The sequence below is a fragment of the Lacerta agilis genome, chromosome 16 (genome assembly GCF_009819535.1).
Source record: "Lacerta agilis isolate rLacAgi1 chromosome 16, rLacAgi1.pri, whole genome shotgun sequence".
NCBI classification, from domain to species: Eukaryota; Metazoa; Chordata; class Lepidosauria; order Squamata; family Lacertidae; genus Lacerta; species Lacerta agilis.
In genome coordinates, this window is record NC_046327.1 from 29,246,915 (window position 1) to 29,267,945 (window position 21,031).

Sequence of the window (21,031 nt, forward strand, 5' to 3'; positions counted from 1 at the left end):
AATTGAATCCATTGTGTTTTTCGTTTTTTAAGAGGTGACCTTTCATAGAAACTACAGAATTATATAGTTGTGGAGTTCACCTTCTGCCAATGTTACATTTTTCATCTCACTGTGCACTACGTAGCTATGAGTTATACAACATGATTTACACAATTATTTACGTGATTACTGACTTAACATAACAATGCAATTATTTTCCCCACCATTCGTGCCAATGCAAAGACCCCTTTCAACAGACAATGCAAAATAAATGCAATTTAAACGAGACAGGGGGGAGCAGTCTATCACATATCATTTGCAGACTGAAAAAAAGCAATACCCATTGTAGACATGGGGCAAGTCAGTGAAGGCCAGCAGTTCCCACTGCTATTTCTGTTTTTCTCAAATCCCCTGACATCCCTGTAAGGTTCTGATTTGAGCACAATTTGAACAGAAGCTCAAAATAGTCATCAAAGTTCATTTTGATATGGTGTCAGATAATGTCCATAACCTCAGGTGTTGACCTCCTAACATAAAAGTGCCTGTGGGAATTTGTGGGGGTTGTGTGCCTGGCACATGCGGTACCGTCAAGGGCCAAGGTTCCTCGCAAGAATGCCCACTTTGCCCCCATTACATATTCAGCTGAATGGCTGGAGAGAGTTTTAGTGATGGCGGCAGGCCAGGGAAAGTGGAGCCATAGAGGTTCTACACTGCAGGTCTAACACAGTATAGCACATTTGTCATGGGGGCGGGCAGGGAAGGGGCATGCTCTGCATCACACCAGGCAGCCCCTGCCATATCCTTCCTAGGGGCGGGAGGAGACCAGCAGCACCTCCTATTCCCTGAGATGCCACTGTAGAGATGGGCACAGGGACTGCCAAGGAGGTGGCAGATCTGGCCTCCAATGAGTGTACCATAGCTGTTGCGGTTACTGTGCTCAGTAGCGGAGCAAGGTGGGGGCGGGGGGCAGGTCGCCCCGGGTGTCACCACTGGGGGGGGGGTGACAAAATGCTGCGCGGCACTCACCGCGGGGGTCTGCAGCATGCCCAAGCCACGCGTCTCTCCCCAAACGGTCCACCTGCCGCCTGGCCCTGAACCGCAGGGCAACTGAGTGGTAGGAGGCAGGCAGACTCCTTGGAGGGCCCATGGAGTGTCCTGCCCCAGCTGGCCCCGCCCCTGTACATGGCTGGCCCCACCCCCAGTCACAGGGCACACACACCGCCCCAGGCACTCGATTGGCTTGCTCCACTGCTGACTGTGGTGGCAGCAGTGGTGGTGGCAGGCAATGCATCCCTTTGAGGCTGGGTGTGCCCACCCTGTGGATCCTGCCACTGCAGGGGGTCCCCTCACCCCGCCTCATGGGTGGGCCAGCCCTGAATGTGAGAACACCTGCTTCTGAAATAGCAGAAGAGTTGCAGAAATGTGTTCTCTCCCCTCCCTCATTTCAATTGAAATGCCACAGGTTCCTGATTATGAAAGCTCACCTTTTCGATTCAGAAATGTGGCGGGGGATTGCCTTTCTAATCTGCTTTCCAAGTCTCCGCTCCCACTGACTAGCACATCTTGCCAACAACAAGTGGAGGAAACTTGGCTCATAACACAACCAATTTTCTTAATTTGTTGTTGTAGTTCATTCAGAGGCCGTCCCTCCGGGCATAAGACAATTTGATGATAATCCCTACTGGAATGCAAAAATATTGAATTACCAAATTCAGGCAATTAACATTACTAAAAGTACATGTCAATTGCTTCTTGTTGAGTAAACAAGATGGTTAGGAGGAATAAGTTTCTCACTTAAATGGTGGATATTGCTGAGAAGGAAACTAAGCAGAGGAACTCAGAGAGGGTGATATTTGCTAGGATATTTGTCAGGGAAGGATGGGGGAAATCCCCTCCCATGCATTTAACTGACAATAAAGAGGGTTTATATTTGCTCAACTGAACCAGTTGAACAATTTCCCTCCCCTGGGAAACTGTCCCTGCAGATAAACAATCGATTATGGGCTCATCCACATTTCTGCTTGTCCTGTGCCTAAAAAGATGGGGTCCAAGCAGTTTCCCCCCTGTTCTGCACATTTCCCAGGAGAAACCCACTTTTTAGCTCTAATTTGGAACAAATGGCAATCTGCAGAAAACTCAAATTGCTGTTTGCTCTGATTGAGCACTAAAGAGCAGTTTTTGCCAGCAGGACAAGAGGGAGTATGGACAAGCCCTAGGTTTTATGCAGCATGTAGACCCATTGAAATTAATGAACCTAAGTTAGTCATGTTCATTCATTACAATGGGTTTACACAGAGCAAAACTTAGATACACCATTCTGCTTCAGAGCTGCATAGCAGGGAAGTTCTGTACCAATCTCCAAATAACTTAAGAGTGTTGAAAAATTCAAATTCAAATGAGACAACATCATACACACATTATTTCACTGAAATGTGGTTTTTAATGATACCTTTATTATTTGACTGCGTATAACACATATACGTATCCTGTGTCTGTTGTGAAGGTACATGTTTTGCATAAAGATAAAAAACATGTTCCTCAGCTACCTTTGCCCATACTGCCATTTAATCCCAGGATGGGGAAACCGGACATATCATCATCATTTACTATATTTGTATCATGATGTCATCAACAAAAACCACAGAAGAAAAGCACAGAAATATGTGAGTATGGCTTGTGTCCCATGTGCACCTTGGTGTGACATTCAGGTGCAATGACTACAAAGAGAGAACTTGTGGGATGAAACATGGCCACAATTTATTTTAGTTATCAGAGTTTGGTATGGTGTGAAACAAGGGTCCATCTATTCGGGAAGTCCGCTTGCTGAGCAATACCTCTCTCAGCCCACCTGCCGGGCAGCCAAGAGGAAGTCTCCACAAACCTGGGCCCAACATGGCACAGGCTGCTGCAGCCAGAGCGTGTGGCAGGTGTCCTCTGCTCGCTGAATTAGGGCTGAGGCCTTAAAACTCCATTCCCCAAGCCTCCTTTTGGGAGTCCCCCCACAAGGTGTAGATCCTGCCCACAGCTGTGTCAAATTGGAACTGCAATACAAGCAGCACATAGCCTTGGGGAAGTGAAAAGCTCGCCACCTCAAGCCAGTTGAGTGGAGCCAATTCCTTCCCAACCCCACCAGCCAGTGGCCAGTCAAAACCTGAAACACAGAATCAAGGGAGAGGAGCAAGTTTTCTCACATCCAGGGCCAGATTTAGGTTTGATGAGGCCCTAAGCTACTGAACGTAATGGGGCCTTTTGTATGTCCAGCTGTCCTTTGTCAACAACAAATTGTCACTGTTTTCTGTGTTGAACATATGCTATATGGTAATTTATGGACCTAATAGGTATTTAAAGCCGTTTGCACATCTAGTTCATGCAGAATGTAGGCACCCTATATATAGAAATGAGCAAACCAGTGATATTTTAGGGAGCAGGCGAGGCCCATTTCTTACATGATAGGATCCTACATGACACAAAACACTGTTGCTTTATATAGGTTTTGTTTCATTTGTTTATATTTTGTACATCCAGGTTTTTTTCCCCTTTAAATTTTGTGGTGGCCCCCAAGAGAGTGGGGCCCTAAGCTATAGCTTGTTTAGCTTATACGTAAATCCGGCACTGCTGACATCACACGGGCGTCACAAAATGGCCCTGTTACGTAATGGCACTGTGCCAAGATTTCCGATACAACAAAAAATGAACAGCAAACAAGATAAGCTCTTCCCTTCCCACTTCAGATCAACCACGACAAGTAGCTTTTAAGACTCCATAAATGCCTTCAGAACTGGAGGCCAGGGACTGCCAATGCAAATTCAAGTGACCCACAACAGGCTTTTTCTGGCTTCATTATTTTTTTTACTTTCTTGCATCAGATTGAGGAGGATGGCCCAATTTTCCTGCACTAGGTCACAGAAGATATTTAGATAGCCACAACCAGCTACAGCTGGGTGGCAGAAAGTTCACCTGTTTTCTGATAGGTTCTGAGGAATGTCAGGGGGGTGGACATGTGGCTCTTTCATGTCTTGCTGGGGTTATAAAGCTCTGGCCTCCAAACGCATCCAGGGAGACAAAGGCAGAACTTGCTTTTCCATTGTGGAGATTGCAACATTGTGGTCATCCCCAACAGAGCTCCAGCTCTCAAATCATTCAGGGCCATGTTGGGGCTGCGGTTTTTCCTCGGTATTCTTATATTCCATTTTGCTGCTGCACAGGAGGCAACGTTGTAAGTTATAACCGGCATCTTCCTTTAATATTTATTAGTTTAGTGTGATTAGCTGCTTTGTTTAGCACAATGCTGCTGTTATCTGATGTTTATGAAAATCCAGGCCTTTGGTCAGGCTGACATTTCCAGCTAAGATGAATAGAGAGTCGTCGTAACTTTTCTCCAGGTATTATTAACAGGGCAGGGTTAATAAGAGCAAGGTGTGAAAGTCTTAACTGTAGGGATTTTTAAAAATATATATATATTATTGATTTATGCCCTGACTTTCCCCCCCAATGGAAAGACGGCTTACAGATAAAAACAAGAACCGCTAAAAAAGTAGAAAAACACTATGAAGCACTGATAAAACTAAAAGTATATACATTATAGATATACATGTATAAAATCAGTTTAAAACATACCAATGATTACAATAAGAACAGCACGATTTTATGTCAAAGTGTTGTCAAGCTTTCGTTGGTGTCAAGTGGCCAGCAGTTGTACAGAATGTCTCCTGCTTGACAAGTTTCACCTGACAAAATTCCCTTACCTGTATAGGTATTAAAGGTGCAGTAGCCTGAATGAACCAGAATGCATTTGTTCCTAATTGACTGTGAATAATAAAGTATTGAATTTTATAATTAACTCATAGTTCTTCTGGGTCAGTATTGCCTAACGCCATAAAAACTTTCCTCATGCATCTGAAAGCAGGGTTTTTGCCTAATAGCTAAATGATTTTTTCATGTGCTGCGAGTTGCTTTTGCTGGTACGAACTAATACAGCTGCTCTTTTGGGATTTCACAGGCAGTATCTCCTAATAGTACCTTCAGTACTGCAGAGTGACTCTGCAAATACAGCCTGTGTGCAACTTCTCAACAACAATGAGACTGTAAACCTGAATGTCTTTCTGGAATATGAGAGACGTAACGTAACTGTTTTCCAAGAAACTGTGCGAAGGAAAAACTTCTTCAAATGCAGCTACTTTATGGTAAGTATTTCTTGCCTCCATGACAATTAGAAAGAGACATACATGGAGAAGAAAAAGGGAAAGGGGACCGTAGACTTGTAGAGGTGGAAGGAACACCAAGGGTCATCTAGCCCAACCCTGTAAGGATGTTGAAATTACAAAATAGGATAGGGAAGAGGAGCAAGAAAGGATAGGAGGCCTATGAAAGAGCAGAAAATATTGTTACCTGCCCCCCCCCTCCAATCTCCAGGCGGTGCGAGATCCCAGGTGTTCCAGATGCTTACTCAGGGTTCACATTCACTTTTGGAAATGAGGCACAGCAGAAACTGTGGTGTCATTATGATATATGGTTTATTTACACATATATACAACCTCAGCTTACGATGGAGGGGTTCCAAGCAATGACTTTCAAGCAAATTCTTTTTCTCCCATTCCAGCCACTTTGGAGTCAAGTTGCTAGCCCACATTGTCCTCTGATCCCCATCCCCTCTTCAGTTTGCAGTGTTTTTACACAGGCACCTCCCCCCCTCACATCGGGCAAACTGCTCTTCTGAAACTCTCTCCTAAAAACTCTGGCATTATCTTCTGCCAACCCCCCAGAGCCCAGGGCGGGGCTCCACCCACCTACTGGCTGGCATATCCTTTACCTTCTTGCCTTATTTTTATTCTGTGAACTATCCTGAGATCTTTTGATGAGGGGTGGTATATAAATATAATAAATAGATAGATATAATGCATAAATAATTGGTCCTTCACCACCTCTTTCCCCCCTCTTTTAGTGGCCCATCTCTCTAGGTGATTTCCTGAATGGCTTGGCCTGTATTTTAAGCACTTTGCTAAGTCTGGCATCTGGCACACAGGAATTAGAAGAGAGATTCTGGGATGAGAAGGGGAGTCTTATAACAATAAAATAATTATTAGCTGAGAATGCAAGCGAAGCATTTTAAATGCTGTCTTTGCAATAACCCTTTGGAATAGGTCGTTATTCAAAATATTCTTATCTTCCTATGGCAGACAGTACAGAGGCGGGAGGCCTCACACTACTAAATAAAGGTCCCCATCAGGAACTGCTTAACTGAGAACTTCCCAACTCTCACCTGTTACTTTGCCATGGTGCTACATCACCCTACCATCAGAAACAGGGCAGCTGGTTAAGTTAGTCAGTATGCCTCTTTCAGAGCATTATCTATCTTGTAGCTCAAAATACAGTGCAAATCGAATTGTGCTTTTAATTGGAACAACTCATGCATTCCTGTAGACATTTTTCACTAGGCTTTCAACATGTGTTCAGAGAAAAGAGAATCTAACGATTTGCCTTGTTTACATCCTCACACTCGGGGTTTTTGTTGGCATTTGTCTGATTCGAGAGACAATGGACTGCGTCTCTGGAGGTGAAGTCAAACTGCTGGAGAATCGCGGCACCTGCTGTGGTTGCAGAGACCAGCAACTTGTAACAACTGCTGCCTCCTGTGTTGTTTTTGCTGCGTTAGCAGCACTGAAGTGATCTCTCTGGGGCACAAGCCTGCGCAGTGTGTATGGAGGTCCTGGGCTGCCCAGACAACAAGACCCCCTATTGACCTTTGCTGATAAGGTCCCAAGGAAATCAGAGTGATATGTTTGGCAACAGCCTGGCTGCAGAAGTTGCCAGAAGGAGGCATTCAAGGCAGCATCCAACTCTACTCCAGATTTGTGAAGGGTTTACTCCTTAGCCTTTTATGCTCCCAAAGATATCCTGCAAGGCAGGGGATGTTTAGGATTCGTTTTCCTTCTCCTAGATGGGGTAACTTCAAAGGTTGATGAGCCCTATCTGTTCCACAAGGCAGCACGGGGGAGATTAAGTCCCCAGATAGATAACATATCCAATATTAAACTGATAAGAACTTACTTTGGCTAACATCAAGTGTATTATCTGTTCTATCACTTATGTTTACCAGACAGGTAAGCCATGTAGCTATGAGACGCAAGGGGGGCAACTACAGGTGCTGGAATCCTTTGGACAAAATGGTGGCAAACCTCCACACACTTACAGGTCTATTGTAGTGTTGCTTGGTTTCTTCCCTCACAGGTCCCTGAGGCCAGTTCGAACCCTGTGGCTTACATCACCATCTCTCTCAAGGGCGCCACGGTCAATGAGACAGAGAGGAGGGTTTTGGCCATTCAGAACAAAGGCAGCGTTGTTTTTGTTCAGACTGACAAACCCATCTACAAACCTGGACAGGAAGGTAAGTGATGGTCACTGCATTATCTCTTCTACAGCAATGTGTAAAAAGTGTTTTGCAGCCCTTCTCAGACTCATCAGGAATAGTCTAAATGCTGTAAATATGGGGAATTATGGCAAGAACTGCATGTTCAGCAGCAGACCCTGGTCTGGAGAGCCAAGACACTACTTTTTATGGGACAAATTTGTGGAGGGGAGAATTATGGATACATCATCATCATCATCATCATCATCATCATCATATAATTTACTTATACCCTGCCCATCTGGCTGGGCCTCCCTAACCACTCTGGGTGGCTCCCAACATATTAAAATCACAATTAAACATCAAACATTAAAAACTTCCCTAAACAGGGCTGCCTTCAGATGTTTCGCAAAAGTCAGGTAGTTGTTTATTTCTTTGACATCTGATGGGAGGGCGTTCCACAGGGCGGGCGCCACTACCGAGAAGGCCCTCTGCCTGGTTCCCTGTAACCTCACTTCTTGGAGTAAGGGAATCGCCAGAAGGCCCTCAGAGCTGGACCTCAGTGTCCAGGCTGAACGATGGGGGTGGAGATGCTCCTTCAGGTATACTGGGCTGAGGCCGTTTAGGGCTTTCAAGGTCAGCACCAACACTTTGAATTGTGCTTGGAAATGTACTGAAACGTGGTCTGACTGCTGACATGTCCATAAATCTGCTACCAGAGGCAGTGTTAGGTTAGTGTAACCCATGTGGCACCACTCAGCACAACCACAATGCTATAGAACGGAGGGCAAGAGGCAGAGGGAGGAGCACTGAATTTTAGCATCATACAGGGTGCTGCGGAAATTTTCGAGCCCAAAGTCCACCACTTCTACAACAGATTAGTACAGGCTGTATACTGGGTTGGGAATGCAAGGAGGAAACCTAGAAAGGCTAAACTACTTAGGTATTAGGTATAATAACCCACATTTCAAACTCAACCCACTTCACAAACCATGGTGAATAGAACTGGTAATCTGAGTCAACCTTCGCTGTATGGCCGAGGTGGAAATTGAATGAAGGTTTTTTCATGTCCAAATTGATCCACTTGATCTCTTTTTTTTCCTGGATTGCAGTTTCCCAGAATGATAAAACCTTGCTGTTAGCCAGCGGGAAAGCAAGTGAATTTCTCTCAGTCTTTTCCTTTCCCCTTCCACAGTGCTCTTCCGAATTGTTTCTCTAAATACGCGTTTCGAACCTGATCCTCAAACTGTAAGTAGGCCCTATATGGTCAGGAGGAAGAATTTCCAAAAAGCTCCTGGTTTATATTTAAGTCTTTGTGAACCATCTCATCCACTTTAAGTAAGCAGATGCACAACCCCTAACCATAGCTTAACACCCAAATAAGCACACACAGTCTGAGGCAAAACTTTTTTGCTCCAGTGTTTGCTTGGTCTGCTTCTAAATAGTAGTCTATGCACGTAACTCCAAATGAGACTGAATCAGACGAAAGTAAACAGTTTCAAAGAAGCTCTTTGGCCTACTAATAAGTGCTTAGCACACATGCAGGATTTTTGCTTTGAAGTTAAAAGCTAATGTTCTCCACTAAGGTTCCTGCAAATGGACTGAACATATCTATTGTGTCTGTGAATGGTTTTGAATACTGCTTCTAGGAAATGAAGCAACTCTGGTCATTGTTGGAAAGTCAGTAAATAAATTAAACTTGTGGTAGATGGAATGGAAAGTTTAGCCATGAAACAAAGGGATACAATGACGTTTTAGTTATCCATGTAAAACGTATAGCAGCCTTAGAAGCTGTTTTAACAGCAATTGTCTGCATTCTTTGCAAACTTATCAAAGCAGCAAATCTACAACATACTCAGACAACAATGGTTTAGTACATGTTACCAATGCAGGCTGACTAATTTGTGAAAATCTAGAATTTCTTTTACTTCTGTTCTGATTAATGATGTCCTCAGGTTTTGCCATTTATTGGGGAAAAGACAGTCTGCCTTGAAGGACAGGAGAACTGTCTATGGCTGTCTGCTAGCAAGCATATTCACCTGATATATTTTTGTTCATCCGTACGCACAAAATGCAAAATATTGCAGCATTTTGGCTGCAAATACTAAAAGAAGGCTTGTTTCTAATCTTGCTCATTGCCTAAAACATATTCCCTTATTTTGTTCCACCATCACTGTGATACAAGCTATGCTGCCTCATATATTTAACAGAGCGAAACTGTGCTATTTTTCATTCAGGGTTCAAATCATCCCTTTAAACACTTGTTGATTAGGAGTTTTGATGCTCAACTCTGAAAAGCTGTTGACATTTAAAATATTTTTCAAACACTAACATTCTCTTCACATTCATCTCTTTCAGTATCCTTTGGTCACCGTTCAGGTAAGAGTCTTTTTTTTTTTTTAGATGCTATTCTGTATTGTATTGTATTGTATTGTATTGTATTGTATTGTATTGTATTGTATTGTATTGTATTGTATTGTATTGTATATTGTTGCAAGCCCAATTGTTGCACCCCAGTCTCTGAGCAGTGTGAGATTCCAGGGGCTCCAGGCATGCTTACCCAGGATTCATGTTTCCTTTTGGAAATGAGGCACAGTAGAGATTGTGGTGTCTTTATGATAGATGGCTTATATACACATCTATACAAGGGGTTCACAGCTTCAACACCCCCCAAAGGGTCTTGCTTCTCCCTTAGCCCACAGCCTTGGATTCAAACAGAACTCAAGACATTGCTCTCTGACCCTCTGCTTGCTGCTCAGAAACTCAGGCTTTGTTCCCCTATCTAAGAGGTGGAGAAAGGTGCTACTCATTTGCTGTCTAGCACAGAGCCTCCTTTTCTTTGTTCTCTTTATGGCCCATCACCCAGGTGATGGGTAGCTTATATTTAACACTTGCTGGATCCAGCAGATGGATGAGTCTCAACTCCCCATTTCCCAAACTCATAACTCTATTGTGCTTGAAACTGATTAAGTTGATGTGATTATTTGTAATATTCAGCTGCACCAGCGAATAAAGCAATTGGCAAACAACTTGTATGAGGAAAAGGAAAAGTGCAGTTTGGCTGGGCTTAAGGCACAGTCCACATCTATCTTTGTTTGAGAGGCGAAGGACTGGGATGAGGGTCTAGGAGGGAAGGAAGAGAAGGTACTTGGTGCCAGGGCTGGCTCCTGTGCAATGCCCCAGGCGAGCATCCCGTCAGGGACTGGCTAGCTAGATGAGGAGGAGTGGTGGGGGTACCAGTTGGGGAACCCCCAAAGGGAAGCTGCAGAGGAGGAACACACAGAGCCCTAGGATTGGTGGCGGGGCACTGAGGTGGGTCAGAGGAAGAATGGAGGGAGGAATGGTTGAATGCTGAAGAAGCAACATGCTTTATTTTAGTGAGCAAGGAGAGCCTGTGACAGGGAGCAGCTCCAAGGACACACATGGCAATGGGTAGGGCGGAACAGAGATTACAGGTGCCCCGACGTAATTTGAGGCTGCTTGGGAAACATCCGGCAGAGAAGGAGACCTAGAAGAAGTAGAGGGCAGGGACAGTCAGTCCTGTCAACTGTTGGCTTCCTCGCAAGCATATTAATAATGATGATGATGATGATAATAATAATAATAATTTGCCTCTATTGATAAGTGGCCTTCAGATTTGCACTGGGATTGACTGCTACCTGCTACCTGCTGACTGCTAATCTAGTTTCTCCTGAAACGAAGCAACCTGAGTTGAATCTTTGGCTTCTCGCCTTAATGTGCCTTTATTCTGTGCTTCTAGGATCCCCAGAGGAACCAGATATTTCAGTGGAGAAATGTAACATCTGAGATCTCTATTGTTCAGCTCTCATTCTCAATAATTTCGGAGCCAATTCTGGGAGACTATGAAATCATCGTGCAGAGTCAATCGGGAGCTAAGACCTCTCATTATTTCTCTGTCGAGGAATTTGGTAAACATATGTACCTGTTATTTTCTAAGGTTCAGAAAACAATTAGGACTTGCTGGAAGATGAAGGTCCTTAATTTTCTGGCAATTATAAGTGAAGGGCCTGGTATAAAAATGCAGCTACTTGGATTTTCAGAAAAGCCACATACAACACACAAAATGTTCAAAGGCAAACACATACTTATCAAAGCTGGAGTTGTATGTATTTGCTGGTAAACAAACCTATTAAATCAACCTGATGGTAACTCGACAGCAACCTGACATTTTAGTAAACCACCTAAAATGCAATTATGAAATGAAATGGTAGAACAAATCGTTCAGTGAGAGTCAACTGTTTGTTTCTAATGCTGTTTCCTTATAATAGTATCACCATTCTCTTAGACGATTCTCAGTGCAAATGACATAAATTATCTTTAGAAGGTTTTTCCCTTTAAAAGCAGTATAAAATGTATTTTAAATAATAATAATAATAATACTCAGTGGCGCTGATAATCATCTGGGAAGTGTGAGGGTGGTCTGTCTCAGAAAGTGGGTCAGCTGAGGAAAAGGCTGACCAGACAAGCCTCAAACTTTGCCTCACACACATGCCAAATCACTGGCAGAGCACATACTAACAGTGCCCCCAGGGGGTGTGTGTGCATGAGGAACAGCACATGGAGGGAGCCTGCCGCAGCTCACTTGCAAAGAGGGGGGGCACACTCATGCGGCACAGTGCAGCCGATGAGGGGGGCAGGGAAGCAGCTGTTGACTCTCCTCCTCTTTGCCCCCAGCCAGATCTGACCTGACCCAGGAGTGGAGCTGTGGCCTTGGGCCATTGTGAGAGGAAGTTGTCTCCACAGCTCCCTTGTGTGCCAAAGCAAAGCTCCAATGAGAGAGAGCCTGTCATGGGGGCGCCTAGTTGTGCCCCTCAAAAAAATGTGCCCAGGGCCACGGCCCCCTCACGCGCCCCCACTCCCCCGAATGCTACACCAATGTGCCAAAGTGTTCAAAATCACAAACTGTTTCTCTGGAATATATGTTTGAATGTGTCTTTTTCCCTCTTCAGTATTGCCAAAGTATGACATCACTATCAGTGCACCGAAAACAGTCTCTGTGGAGAATCCAGATTTCATTGTGAAGGTGTGCGGCATGTAAGTATCGGACCCAACGGCTGAAGTAGAAGTGTTTAGTGGTGGAGACTGATCTACTGGGGCTGATAGGGCACAACACTACCTTTGAAAATATCAGGCTATTATTAAAAATTCCCTACTTACAGTCTCAAAGCCATGTACTCTTTCCTGTCCCACACATAGTTCTCTCCATTCACTCATTAAAAGCTGCAGCAACTGCGGGGTGGAGCCAGGTAAGTTAAATAAGTCTGAGCCACATGTGCAAATCCAGAGCATTTTTTCCAGAAGGTATCTATGGCTCTGCTTCCAACAGACCCCTTCCCTAGCTTGAGTTCAGAATACCTTGAACGTAGAAGGATGAAAGAAAATGCTGTTACTATCATTTATAGCTTGCTTTTTGTGAGCTTATCAGTGAATTTTCAAAACAAAAAGCTTGGTCTCTGTATGTATCTGGATATGACTCCACAGCCTCTCCCAAACCTGGGAGATATTCTCCCAAACTTCAGTCATAGCAGCAGCTGATAATGATTATTCACATTTTTAAGACTGAGATATGCTTGGCAAATATGTTCTGCTGTGCTCTGATGTATTCAAATCAAATGTTTGTTTGCTTGCTTGCTTGCTTGCCTGTTGCTGGAATGCTTTGTTTAGAAAAGTTTTTTTTTTTTTTTAATAAGATTTTTATTATTTTCCATTAAAACAGAGGAAAAACATAACATAAACATCAACATTAACACCATAAAAACACACTACATAAACACATCAAACAATAACAATAAAAAGAAAAAGAAACTTATACAAACCTTAAAATAACACTAATCTTCATACTTTCCTTGTTTCTATCTTCTCTATTTGGGGACTTCCCCCCATTCCCTCCACTGTCTTCAAAATCATATATATCTTCTAGGTAGCTTTATATCTTATTCCATTAACATTTGCCCAAGTTTTTAATATGCTTAACTTTACTTAATTAAATACCTGATCAACTATAAGTCTTATCTTAGCATCAAATCTTAACACATTTTAACAAATACATCATTCGCATAAAAAATTTCCTCTTAGCAATTTTATCTAACATAAGTCTACTAAAGCCGATTCTATTTAATTCTGCTCAAATGTTCAATTTAACTGATTTAACTAAATAATCTTTAAATTTTTTCCAATCCTGTGACACCTTCTCCTCCCTCTGGTCCTGGATTCTGGCGGTCAGTTCTGCGAGTTCCATGTATTCCATCATCTTCATCTGCCATTCTTCCACCGTTGGTATCTCTTCACCTTTCCATGATCTTGCCAATAAGATTCTAGCCGCTGTTGTGGCATACATAAAAAACACTCTATCCTGACTGGGTATCTCTTCGTTGGTTATGCTCAGAAGAAATGCCTCTGGTTTCTTACAAAAGGTAACTTTCATTACCTTCTTAAGCTCATTATAAATCTTATCCCAGAAAGCATTTACCGCTGGGCACGACCACCACATATGAAAAAAGGTACCTTTCGCATGTTTGCATTTCCAACATACATCTGACATTTTGGTATTCATCTTAGCTATCTTAACTGGTGTCAAATACCATCTATAAACCATTTTCATTATATTTTCTCTTAAACTATGACAAGCAGTAAATTTGATACCTTTCTGCCACAATCTCTCCCAGTCATCCATCATAATATTATGTCCTACATCTTTCGCCCAATCAATCATTGACGATTTAACCAGTTCATCTTTCGTATGCCACTCTAGCAAAAGATTATACATTTTGGAAAGGTTCTTAAAGTTCGATTCTATCAGTTCCGTTTCCAGTTTTGATTTTTCTACTTGAAAACCAAGTTTTTTGTCCATTTTAAATGTTTCATACACCTGATGATATTGCAGCCAATCGGGGACCTGACTTTTCACTTGATCGTAGCTTTTTAGCTTAAATGAGTCCCCTTCCTGCTGCAATATGTCCATATATCTTAACCAATTTGCAGACATGTTCGGTCTCTTATAGGCCTTGGCCTCCACCGGAGAAATCCATCTAGGAGTCTTTCTCTCCAACAAGTCTTTATATCTAGTCCAAACCTGATACAAGGATTTTCTAACTATATGAGTCTTAAAAGTTCTGTGAATTTTAACCTTGTCATACCAAAGGTATGCATGCCAACCAAACATATTATCGTGTCCTTCCAAGTCCAGCACATCAACATTCTCTAGTTTAAACCAGTCCTTTAACCAGCAAAAGGCCGCTGCTTCAAAGTAGAGTCTTAAGTCCGGCAGGGCAAAGCCTCCTCTCTCTTTAGAGTCTGTTAAAATCTTAAACTTGATTCTAGGCTTTTTGCCCTGCCATATAAACTTCGATAGGTCCTTTTGCCATTTCTTAAAACAATCCAATTTATCCAAAATTGGTATGGCTTGGAATAAAAACAGCATCCTTGGTAGGACATTCATTTTAACCACTGCTATTCTTCCCATTAACGACAGTTTTAGTCTTGTCCATATTTCCATGTCTTTTTTTACCTTCATCCACAGTTTTTAATGTTTGATGTTTTATCGTGTTTTTAATATTCTGTTGGGAGCCACCCAGACTGGCTGGGGAAACTCAGCCAGATGGGTGGGGTATAAATAAATAAATATGTATTTATTTATTTGTAATATATTGAAGGGGTATGTGCAAAACTCAGTATCCCACCTTCCCCCTTCATGTATTCTCCATTTAGAGAAAAAGATATTTTGGGTACTGAATAGTTAAATAAATCTTGTGGTGGAGAGAAAACACTTGCAACAGGAAGCCCTTTCCCTTCACATTCTAAAAGTATTTGCATTGGGTTTTTTTAGTGATGGATGTGTAGGTATAAACAGTGCATGAATTCAAAAACCTATGTCGTGGTATGGTTTAATTTCTAAATATGCAGTTTGGAGTCAATCTTGTCTGAAAATCATACTTGCCCCCCTCCCTCCTTACATGGAAAGTCTTCCCTTGTCCATAGATGTGCAGAGAATAATTGATGTTTTTTCAGCGAGGAGGAGACAATGGTACTCTGCACATGTGTTACGGCACCCTTTCATTAAAAAAAATGATGCACAGGTCATGTTGTGATGATAACGGCAAGGTTAAAAATTGCAGCCCCACCACTTTAAGGAAGGTATGTTAGGAATCAACTGATGCCTACAAAATTTGTGTCAGCATGCAAAGGCAGCTGACATTTGCTGATGCTAAGTGCAAAACTCATCAGGTGCATTTATCATAGGAAACACATTTCAAATGCACCTGCGAATCTGCAGTCCTCTCTATATTTCTAGCTCTTACGTCTAGGCCATCTATTCTCAAATACTGTATGCTTCTTTCCCTTCTAGGTATACCTATGGGCAGCCAGTTCAGGGGAAAGCTCAGCTCAGTGTGTGCAGAAATCTCAATTTTTATGGAACTTGCAAGAGGGACCCTGTCTGTGAATCTGTTAATAAAGAAGTAAGAGACACAGTTCCTTATCATTTTCCGTGATTCTTCTCCTTCCATTGTCTTCTCCTGTTTTCCTTTCCCATTAGACCTTTTTGCACAGTCAGAAAAATTATTCCACAAATAATGATGGGTGTATGCAGTCCAGTTTTCAATGAAGTAAAAAGTGCTGTGTCGTCCAGTCCTTTGAATTATACTCCACAGACCTCAGCCCAGTGTAATATCCACAGTACTTCTCCTGCCCTCATGTAATGGATAGGGATGGAGCTGCGTGGGGGGGTGGTGTACAGACTTGCTGCCAGGAGGCAGATCATAGAGAATCACAGTATTGTAGAGTTGAAAAGGGACCACAAAGGTCATCTAGTCCAACCCCCTGCAGTGCAGGAATATGCATCTGTCCCATGAAGAGATCAAGCCGGCAACCTTCGCATTATCAGCACCACAACAGTGGCGGAGGAACAGTCTCCAGCGCCCAGGGTGGGATGCTGAGGGGCGGGGTGAGCCTTTGACCACTCTACAGCTGGGGGGAGGCAGGGGCCATCTTGTCACACACACCCCAGAATGGCACCCGGGTCGGACCGCCCCCTCCACCCCCCCCCCACTTCATACGCCCCTGCACCACACTAATCAACTGAACTAGCCTCCCCCTTTTTCCAGTCTGTTGGATGTGAGCTCTAACACTGCCTCCACAAATCTGAATAAAACATGAGATTTGTGGGAATCTCAGAAGGGAAAGAAATCTGGGAGAGAAAGCTGCAAAGATAAGGAAAGTTGGCTTGTATTGATTTAAAGACCTCTGATATTTCTCTAATTTATTAATGGTGGGTTTCCAGAAGCAATTTCCAGCATAAATTGGATACTGCATGAAGAGGAAAATGTTGCTTTTTTAAAGGACTGCCTTGGCTTGAAGAACTTAGGAGCAAAGGATAGGGCATGCACTCATATTTTCTCAATGAGCCAACTGGACATAGGCGAGGGAATTGAATCATGTCTGCAGGGCCTTTGCAGCTGTCCATGTATAAGGGCACCTTTCAGATCTTCCATTGAACGTGTGGAAGTCGGGGTGGGAGCAGTTCTAGCAGGGCTACAGCTGTGTGAACAGGGCTCTGGCCACTCTTGCCAAAATCTTCCAAATGGATATTGGTTAATTTAAGCAAAAACACGCATGGGAAACAATACTTGGAGCTGGACCACGGGAAATTGAGGGGCAGCATGTTGCCTTCAGACTCGGCTCTCTTAGGGATGCTGCAAGGACTGGGCTCCATGAGATCAATAGTGAATATCAATCTAAGTAGGTGGACACCCTGGACCATATTCAGACATCTGGCATGCATTAAAGCGCACTGGCTTCTTGGAAGCTGTTTCTATTGTAATCAATGGCACTGGGCCATATTTAAGCAACACCAATTAATTTTCCTTCTCGTGTTCGATTCCTTACCCCTCCTCTTTTTCAGCTGGGCAAAGATGGCTGCCTTGCCCATGTCTTCAGTTCCAAGACTTTTGAGCTTAATCGTTCAGGGTACTGGATGAACCTAGATGTGAAAGCCATCGTCACTGAGAAAGGAACAGGTAACCCCTTCCATGTAATCAAAAAGAGACTGCTGGGAAGATAAATAAACAGCAGGCATGAAACTGTTTTGGATAGTTTATTTCCAGGCCCGTCTTAGAGGGATCTGCCGCCCTGGCGCAGCGATCCCTCGGCGCCCCCAGCCTGCCGCCTCTCCGCCCGCCTCCCTCCCGCGCTGGCCGCCCCTCGGGATGGGGGGTGGGCGAGCGGGGGATGAGAGGCGTGGCGTTGGAGCGGGCGCCCGCGCTCCGGCGGGCGGAGGATGAGGGGCGGGCGGACGGGCGCTCGCGCACCGGCGGGAGGGCGGGCTGCAAGCCGGCGGGGGGGGGCGGGCTGCAAGCCGGTCGCCCTCGCCTCCCAGAGCCCCAGCTGGAGTGCTGGAAGGTCGCACAAAGCCCCGCGCCACTTCAGCGCTCCAGCTGGGGCTCCGGGAGGCGAGGGCGGGCGGCTTACAGCCCGCCCGCCCACCAGCGCGCGAGTGCCCGCCTGCCCGTGGGGGCGGGGGCGGGTTGGGGAGGGGGAGCCCGGTATGCCAGTGGGCTCGCGGGGGCGCCCCTGGGGTGCCCTGCGCCCTGGCGCACCGCGCCACCGGCCTCTATGGATGAGACGGCTCTGTTTATTTCATATTAGTATAGTTTATTTCATATTTATTTCAATTACAATGTTTGCTCTTGGACTCTTGCACAGGGATACAGAGTGAACGTTCAGCCTACATTTCAGTTTCTCGGATACTGGGGACTGTGACATTTCAGAATATGGACCGGGACTATAAAAGGGGGATCCCCTATTGTGGTCAGGTAAAATGAGAAGCTGAGTATGACCCTGCCTAAATGCCTATATCTAGAGATGAGTGACTAAATTTCATTTCCTTTAGGAGTGAAACAGCGAAACTGCCTTTCTAACTGAGAAACAAAACCACATTTGTCACTGAAATTTCAGCTGAAGGGAAGTTTTAAGTAAATGCAGGTTGGGACATAAACAGATTTGCACAGGCAAAATATCTGATAAAAACTGAGGAAAGCCAGTTGTACTAGTTACAAACATTACGACTGTCCCTAGATTTCATGAAATCTGAGGTGAATCTGAGAGCTGCTTTTTACTATGAAATTTTTGTTTTATAATAAAACTGTTGAAAACAATAACTGGGTACAAGTCTAGTTATGGAATACAATCTCTACAAAAACATTAAATTGAGTATGTAGTGTCATTTCAAGCATATTCTTAAGACATAATCCACAGACAAATTTGAGAAGTTGGTGGGAGGCAATTGTTATCTTCTTCCCTTACATATGAAAAGAAAGGAGACCAGAATTCAACTGAGGTAGTTTTACTACAATTCTAAGCCTTGTTAGTCACTCTGAGATAGTCACATCCTGAATGTTGTTGAACCTCAAGGGGTAGCTCAGCCTGAGATTTCCAAAAGTATGCTATCACCAAATGTTTGGCCGCCAATAGGAAACCCCCCCCCAAAATCTTTGTCAAAAAGTGAGGCTAGAATCTATGCTTAACGAAAGCAGGGCTACATCTGGATTTGGCAAGAGAGGTTGTTTAACGATTATAAAAATATCGAAGACCCTGGTCCAGAATGTATGAACGGTTTTACATTCCCACTAAGCATGGAAATGTAGGGACGTGGGTGGCGCTGTGGGTTAAACGACAGAGCCTAGAGCTTGCTGATCAGAAGGTTGGTGGTTCAAATCCCCGCGATGGGGTGAGCTCCCGTTGCTCGGTCCCAGCTCCTGCCCACCTAGCAGTTTGAAAGCACGTCAAAGTGCAAGTAGATAAATAGGTACCGCTCCAGCTTGAAGGTAAACGGCATTTCCGTGCGCTGCTCTGGTTTGCCAGAAGTGGCTTTGTCATGCTGGCCACATGACCCGGAAGCTGTATGCCGGCTCCCTCAGCCATCAACGCAAGATGAGCACCGCAAGCCCAGAGTCGGACACGACTGGACCTAATGGTCAGGGGTCCCTTTACCTTTTTAAGCATGGAGATAGGTTTTGAGATTCCCACATCCCCTTCAACAGAGGGGGGGCAAGGCTTAATTTTTTTCTAAGCATACCATGAAACTGAGAGCTCTTGTAGAATACTAGGAGTAGGAGCAGCAAGCTGGAAAATCTCCAGTTCAAGTCCCATCTCAGTATGTGGAGCACTATGAATATTTGAAATTTACTCTGTAATTATCAACATTAACCTGAAGGTTCTTCCTCATGTGAAACCCATGAGAAATGTTGGGGAAACCAAAATAAACAGTGCAGTCTTAATTCTCTGATCTTTGCTGCTTGATGGGTGGGTGGGTAGGATTTGGTGGAGATGATCCTCGGTCAGCAGTGAAATGTCCGCTTCTGTAGAGACCCCTGCTGTGCCCAGCAGTTCTCCTTCCAAAATATTGTGTTTGGAGGCAAGCTGCCATTGGCTTTGGATTCACTGGATCAAAAGTCCCTCTGATTTCTCAAGGGGCCCAATTTTAAATGCCACCCGACTTCTGCAAGGTGACAGGCCTTCAGATGCAGTGATCGCTTCACACTGCTGCTCCTTAGCTAGGGTTCAGGATCGCTCTACAAGATAAAGCCTTGGCTTTGGAGAGCATTGCTGAGTCAGATGAGCCACTGATGCTTCTGGCGTTTTCCTTCTCCTTCAGATAAAACTGGTTGATGTTGATGACTCTCCCCTTGGAAATGAGATTGTCCAACTACAAGTCAACAACAAAAATGTGGGCAACTACAGCACCGATGGAAACGGCACCGCTGAATTTTGCATTGATACCTCAACGTTCTTTAGCTCGGATATCTCTCTCAGAGTAAGTGACCGACAGAAGCCAGGGCTATTGCACACTTCTCCAAACACTTCTTCGCCTTTCTCTTTTCTTAAAGGTGCCAGTGCTGTTTTGAACATGTTTGTATGTCATAGGTAGCTAGTACCCAAGTCCAGGAATAGGGAACTGTCCCCTTTAAGTAACTACCATATTTTTCCTTGTATAAGACGACCCCGATTTTTTTAAAAATCAAAATTAAGAAATTAAGCTGTTTAGCTTTTCTTGGGGGGTGGGGGGAGGTCACTTCCGCCAATCGCTCACTTGCCTGCCCGCCACTGCCGATTGCTTGCCACAGCCACTGCTGATTGCACACCTCGCTGCAACCGCCAATTGTCTGCCCGCTAGCTGCCATCAACAGCCCACCCGTCCACTTGCCGCAACCACAGCCTATTGCCAGCAGGCCTTGCTGCAGCCACCAATCACCCACCCATTCGCTGCTGCCAATCTCCTGCTTGCTGCTGCCATTAATCGCACATCCCCCTCTGCATTCACTATCAGTGTATAAGACGACACCCAATTTTTGCCTAATATTTTTTAGCAAAAAGCATTGTCTTATACACAGAAAAATACGGTATCTCCAATAATAGTTGGGGCTCCTGGATCCTTTGCTGTCGCTTGAGGCTCAGGTGGCCTCAGTAGCCTCGGAGTGCCTTCCATCAGCTTCAGCTGGTGGCCCAGCTACACCCCTATCTGGCCAGGGGTAGCCTAACTACTGTTGTCTATGTTAGCAGGAGCTTCCTACTCTCGTGTAGGACCCTGGCAGAGACACATGCCCGACTGGCATGTTCTCTCCCTTCCGGTCATTCGTTCGGGAACTTCAAAAGCTTTCTTCTGCCTGAACATCACAGCAACTGATACCAAGA

General features: G+C 44.4%; 1 protein-coding gene across 1 annotated transcript in view; it reads left to right on the plus strand.

Annotated features, from left to right (window-relative positions):
- Positions 1-840: 840 nt before the first annotated feature.
- The window catches only part of LOC117061166 (ovostatin-like), a 55,294-nt gene continuing 35,103 nt past the window's right edge, over positions 841-21,031 (plus strand). The window contains exons 1-11 of the mRNA XM_033173851.1: positions 841-932; positions 4,979-5,162; positions 7,207-7,363; positions 8,520-8,572; positions 9,683-9,703; positions 11,085-11,253; positions 12,295-12,379; positions 15,690-15,801; positions 17,244-17,358; positions 18,044-18,153; positions 19,995-20,153. Coding sequence (XP_033029742.1) covers positions 841-932; positions 4,979-5,162; positions 7,207-7,363; positions 8,520-8,572; positions 9,683-9,703; positions 11,085-11,253; positions 12,295-12,379; positions 15,690-15,801; positions 17,244-17,358; positions 18,044-18,153; positions 19,995-20,153 — 1,257 coding nt within the window. The remainder of the gene's footprint in view (positions 933-4,978; positions 5,163-7,206; positions 7,364-8,519; positions 8,573-9,682; positions 9,704-11,084; positions 11,254-12,294; positions 12,380-15,689; positions 15,802-17,243; positions 17,359-18,043; positions 18,154-19,994; positions 20,154-21,031) is intronic.